This window comes from Fonticula alba (assembly GCF_000388065.1).
Source record: "Fonticula alba strain ATCC 38817 unplaced genomic scaffold supercont2.2, whole genome shotgun sequence".
NCBI classification, from domain to species: domain Eukaryota; order Rotosphaerida; family Fonticulaceae; genus Fonticula; species Fonticula alba.
The window spans coordinates 2,490,127-2,494,419 of NW_009242972.1; the positions used below are offsets into that span (position 1 = coordinate 2,490,127).

General features: G+C 61.9%; 2 protein-coding genes across 2 annotated transcripts in view; one reads left to right on the forward strand and one right to left on the reverse strand.

Moving 5' to 3' along the window:
- The window catches only part of H696_01536 (hypothetical protein), a gene marked incomplete at both ends in the record, with an annotated part of 2,465 nt that extends 1,829 nt beyond the window's left edge, over positions 1–636 (forward strand). Inside the window, one exon of the mRNA XM_009495433.1 lies at positions 55–636. Coding sequence (XP_009493708.1) covers positions 55–636 — 582 coding nt within the window. The remainder of the gene's footprint in view (positions 1–54) is intronic.
- Positions 637–964: 328 nt separating this feature from the next.
- H696_01537 (hypothetical protein) lies at positions 965–4,291 on the reverse strand. The gene is made up of 9 exons (XM_009495434.1): positions 4,155–4,291; positions 3,859–4,053; positions 3,165–3,744; positions 2,824–2,986; positions 2,631–2,706; positions 2,258–2,493; positions 1,886–2,125; positions 1,380–1,694; positions 965–1,085 (listed from the first exon to the last, which is right to left on the reverse strand). The coding sequence occupies exons 1-9, from the start codon at positions 4,240–4,242 to the stop codon at positions 1,062–1,064; spliced, it is 1,917 nt and encodes a 638-aa protein (XP_009493709.1). The 5' UTR covers positions 4,243–4,291; the 3' UTR covers positions 965–1,061.
- Positions 4,292–4,293: the final 2 nt, after the last annotated feature.

Consider the following 4,293-nt stretch of genomic DNA (forward strand, 5'->3'; position numbering starts at 1 on the left):
CCCCCCCCCCCCTCGCCCGCTTTCGCCTCCATCTTCCCTTTCACTTCCACACAGCGCTGGGACCTCACCCGTGCGGTCCTTCGCGACCGGCGGATTATGTACTTCACCTGCTCCAGCTTCTCGGAGCTGGCCCGGTCGAAGTCCATCAACGAGACCCTGGACGCCCTGGCGGCCGGCGACGATGACTCCACCCCCTCGGCCAAGGAGGCCGCCTCCATCAACACCAGCCTCATGCTGCACACCGGCGGCCGGCCGGACCTGAGTGATGATGACTCGCGCCCGGCGGCCGAGTTCCCCCTGGCCGCTGGCGGGGCCATGGCCCGTGTCGTCGCCTCGGTCAGCCTGGTGGACTGCGTCAAGGTGCAGCAGGCCCCGGCTGACGGGCGCCTGCCCAATGGCATCGAGCTGGTCTATTCCTCGGCCGAGGCGGCCCAGAATGCCGGCTCCTCGCGCCACGACATGAGCGAGTCCGACCTTCTCAGCCCGGAGATCGACAACGCCAGCCGCTTCATCTACGCTGCCTCGGCGGCCGACCGCAAGAAGTGGCTGGTTCACCTGCGTGTGGCCGTCGGCGAATTGAAGATGGATGCCCTGGACAAGTTTTATGCCGAGCAGCAGGCCGCCCAGCAGAAGTAAGAAGGTGCTGGCGCGGGTGTGTGGCAAAAAAAAAAAAAAAAAAGAAAGTCACCCACGCTCGCATGCCTCCCTCGAGTCGATGTCCTGAGCACCTGGACACAGCCGCCTTCGAGGGGGCGGAACATCATCGTGCGTGACTCCCCCAGTCGGAAGAAGGCGCCCCCCCCCCCCCTCCCCCCTGTCCAACCTCCCTCTCTTTCCCTCTCCCTTCCTCCTTTCTTTCCGCTTTCCCCGTGTATTAGCTCGGCGGCCGGTGTGTATCCGGGCGCTCTATTTTTTTTTCTTTCCCCCCGGCTCTCTCCATGTACATTAGAAATGCATTATCAACTTTGCGTCAGGACGTGTTTTCTATTTATTACTTTTGTACAAGGAACAGACACAGGTGCCCTGTGTGTGGGTGTGTGCGCGCGGACACATGTGTCTGTTCAGGCCTTTGCCTTGGCGAGGTGCTATTTACGAAGCCCCATGTGGGAAGAAGGGGGGACAGGAAGAGAAAGAGAGAGGCAGGGAGAGGGAGAGAACGACCAAAGAAACAAATGGGCGAGGTAAGCGGGCAAGGGTGTCGATTAGTTAATACCAAACGGCAGGAGAGCAGAGAGACTGAGACCGAGAGGAAGAGAGAGAGAGAGAGAGAGAGAAAGAGAGAGAGAGAGAGAAAGAGAGAGAGAGAGAGAGAGAGAGAGAAAGAGAAAGAGGGGGGGGGGCGAGAGAGAAGGGACGGGGAGGATAGGGCGATCACGTACAATGGCTACCCGCTTGGCCCAAGGACGGATGGCGAAAACACCCAGCAGCCAAACGCCGAGAGCCGCGGCCAGGAAGGCATCTGGCTGCAGACCAAACATCTGCCGGAACTGCAAGATGCGGCCCCAGCTCCAGGTGCCAGTCTGGAAGACAGGGCTCCCATTGGCGGTCGAGGAGGCGAGTGGAAGCCAAGTCGCCATGGCTGCCGCGGCAGCCGCATATTGCCGAGTCCCGGTGAGTCGCTGGAGCAGAGCGACAAGACTGGTGAAAAGGGTGTTGGGGATGGTGCCGCCGAGGTTGGAGAAAGTGTTGAGAAGCTATGATTGGTCGGCATTTTTCATCGTGAACAGCAGGGAAACCAGCGGAAAGGGGAAAGGGTGTGTGTGTGTGTGTGTGTGTGTGTGTGTGTATGCGAGGAGGAAGGGAGTTAGCCATATTGTATGTTTGCACATGCGTGGCCATGTGAGGGAGAGAGAGGGAAGGAAAAAAGACACAAACAGACACGCACGGTCAAGAAAGTCCCCCCGATCGCGGGGTCGGCGATGCGACCAAAATAGATGGCTTGGGCGCTAAACTGAACGGAGGTGGCCACCGAGCCCAGGAGGCTGTGCAAATGGAGAAGGGCATTCAGGAGAAATGCCCCGGATTGACTGGGAGGGCCCATGGAGTAGGCCCCGATGGCTGGCGAATAGATCAAGTACAGGCCGATTGGGATGAGAACCAACTTGGCCGAGTATGCTCGCATGTACTGCGTGCGCGCACGCGTGTGTGTGTGTGTGTGTGTGTGTGTGTGTGTGTGTGTGTGTGTGTGCGAATGGAAGGGAGTTAGAATCGGCGCCGCTGGAGGCGGGGCAACAATCGGATGCCATGCTTCACGAACGAGGTCTAGGGGGTTGCGCTTGGCATTCGAGGCGCTGTCCGGCCCAGAGGCGGATTGCGAGCACCACCGCGCAGCCCACCAACTCGCCAGCAGCTGGGCCGGAAAGTGGACAACCGCCGCGGTGGCGAAGCGGGTGGTCGCGATGTCCCCGCGTGACACGAGACGCGCAGACATGGTCCCCTCGGGCGCGTGTGCAAAGCGCGCCAGCAGCAGGAACAGGAGCAGGTGACGCATGTCTGAGAGCATGGCATCGCCCAACAGAAGAGAGCAAAAGCAGCGGCAGGGCAACCGGTCAGTCGAGGGGGAGAGGGAGGGCGACAGAGAGAGAAAGCCCAGCCAGGGCGCGTGCGCGCGTGCTTGATGTCAGTCGTACTGGGGGACTTGGTGATGTTCCAGATCTGCCGATAGGTGAAGAGCACCCCGCCCTGGGGGAGATCATCCGCGTCACGCTGGAGCAGGCCAACAGGCAAAGGTCAGACGCGGGAAGGGGGAGTAGGAGGGGGTAGGAGGGCGCAGGAGGAGGGGGAGGGGGAGATGCTGCAGAAAGGAGGAAGGCATAGGCGTACACCCCCCTCTGGCCAAATGGCCACGACCAGAGTCATGATGAGGCAGGCGACTGCCCAGAACCCGAGGTACCCCTCGAGGTCGGTGATGCCCTGTGTGACCGGCGAGACTGGAGATGAAGAGCCGCCAGGCAACCATTGAAGGAGAGGCCGGACGTAGGTGTCCCTGTGCGGTGAAAGAGAGAGAGAGAGAGAGAGAGGTATGGATGTGGTTAACACACGTGTGCGCGCGTGCACCAGGAAGAGAGAGAGATAGAGAGAGAGGGAGAGGGAGAGAGAAGGAAAGAGGAAGAGGAACCAGGGGAGCTGGGGCGAGGAAAGGCGCCAATCAATGGGAGACATACGAAAAGCTGGCGCTCCTGAGGGCGAAGAAGATGGTGTACCCAGCGAAGGAGCCGGTTTGAAGACCGATGGTTTGGGCGAGCGCTGCATAGGCAAGGGTGGGGTTCTCCGCGACCTCGGGCTTTTCGGTGCACAGGTGCTCGGGCGGCGCTTCCGGCCTGGAAGCCGGGGCCGGGGGTGGAGCCTCGCTGGGGCTCGTCGAGGCAGGCAAGCCCGCGCTTCGGCGTTTGGTGGTGCACCCAGCACTGAGGGCCGGGCTGGCTGGGGCCAGGTCACAATCCCCGATCGTGTGAGGATCGACCTCCGCCCGGGGCGTCGGGGGGGCATCGGGCGTCGGCTGCCGGGTGCTCAGTAGGCTGAGCGCCCAGCCGTCAACCGCAACGTCCTGCGTGGCGGCTGCCGTGACGATGACCACTGCCACCAGGGTAAGTGGGACAATGGCCACCCCTCCGGGAGGGGCAGCGTCAGCCTGGAACGAGGCCACCGATCCCATCCACCGGGCAATGTATCGAGAGAGGACGAACAGGAAGATCGCCACGCACGCCTGGGCCGGCAGAATCCAGGACTTCCGCCGGCCGACCGCTGGACAGCCGATGGACAGCCGATGGACAGCCGATGGAGTGGCATGGGGTGGGACGGGCGCATGGGTCAGTATGCCAGGCGGTCTTGTGGAGTGGCGCATCTGCCCGGGCGTACCCTTGGAAAAGACCGAGTCCACGATCGGGCTCCAGAAAAGTTTGAGAGAGTAGGGATACGATGCGGCGGCGTAAATGCTGAGTGCGGCAAAGTCCGTCGCCGCGCCGGCCTTCGGGTCGGTGGCCTTGAAAGACTCCAGCAGCAGGAAGGGGATGGACTGGAGAACGATGCCGAGAGGAACGCCCTGAATGGTGTCTTGAAGTGGGCAAGGGGGAAGGACGGATGTGAGCAAAAAAAAATGGCAAGCGAGCAGTGCGGAGGGTCTCCGGGGTGTGGGTACAGAGCCCAACACGCACACAGAAGCACCAACAGCCAAAAGCTTGCGCTGCCCTTGACCGTGCCGCTCTCACGGCGCCGGTGGAGGATCCGCGCCAGGAAGGACATCGCGGCGGGGAGCTGGTCGGATCGAAATGTCGCCTTTTGTTGGGGGGGGGG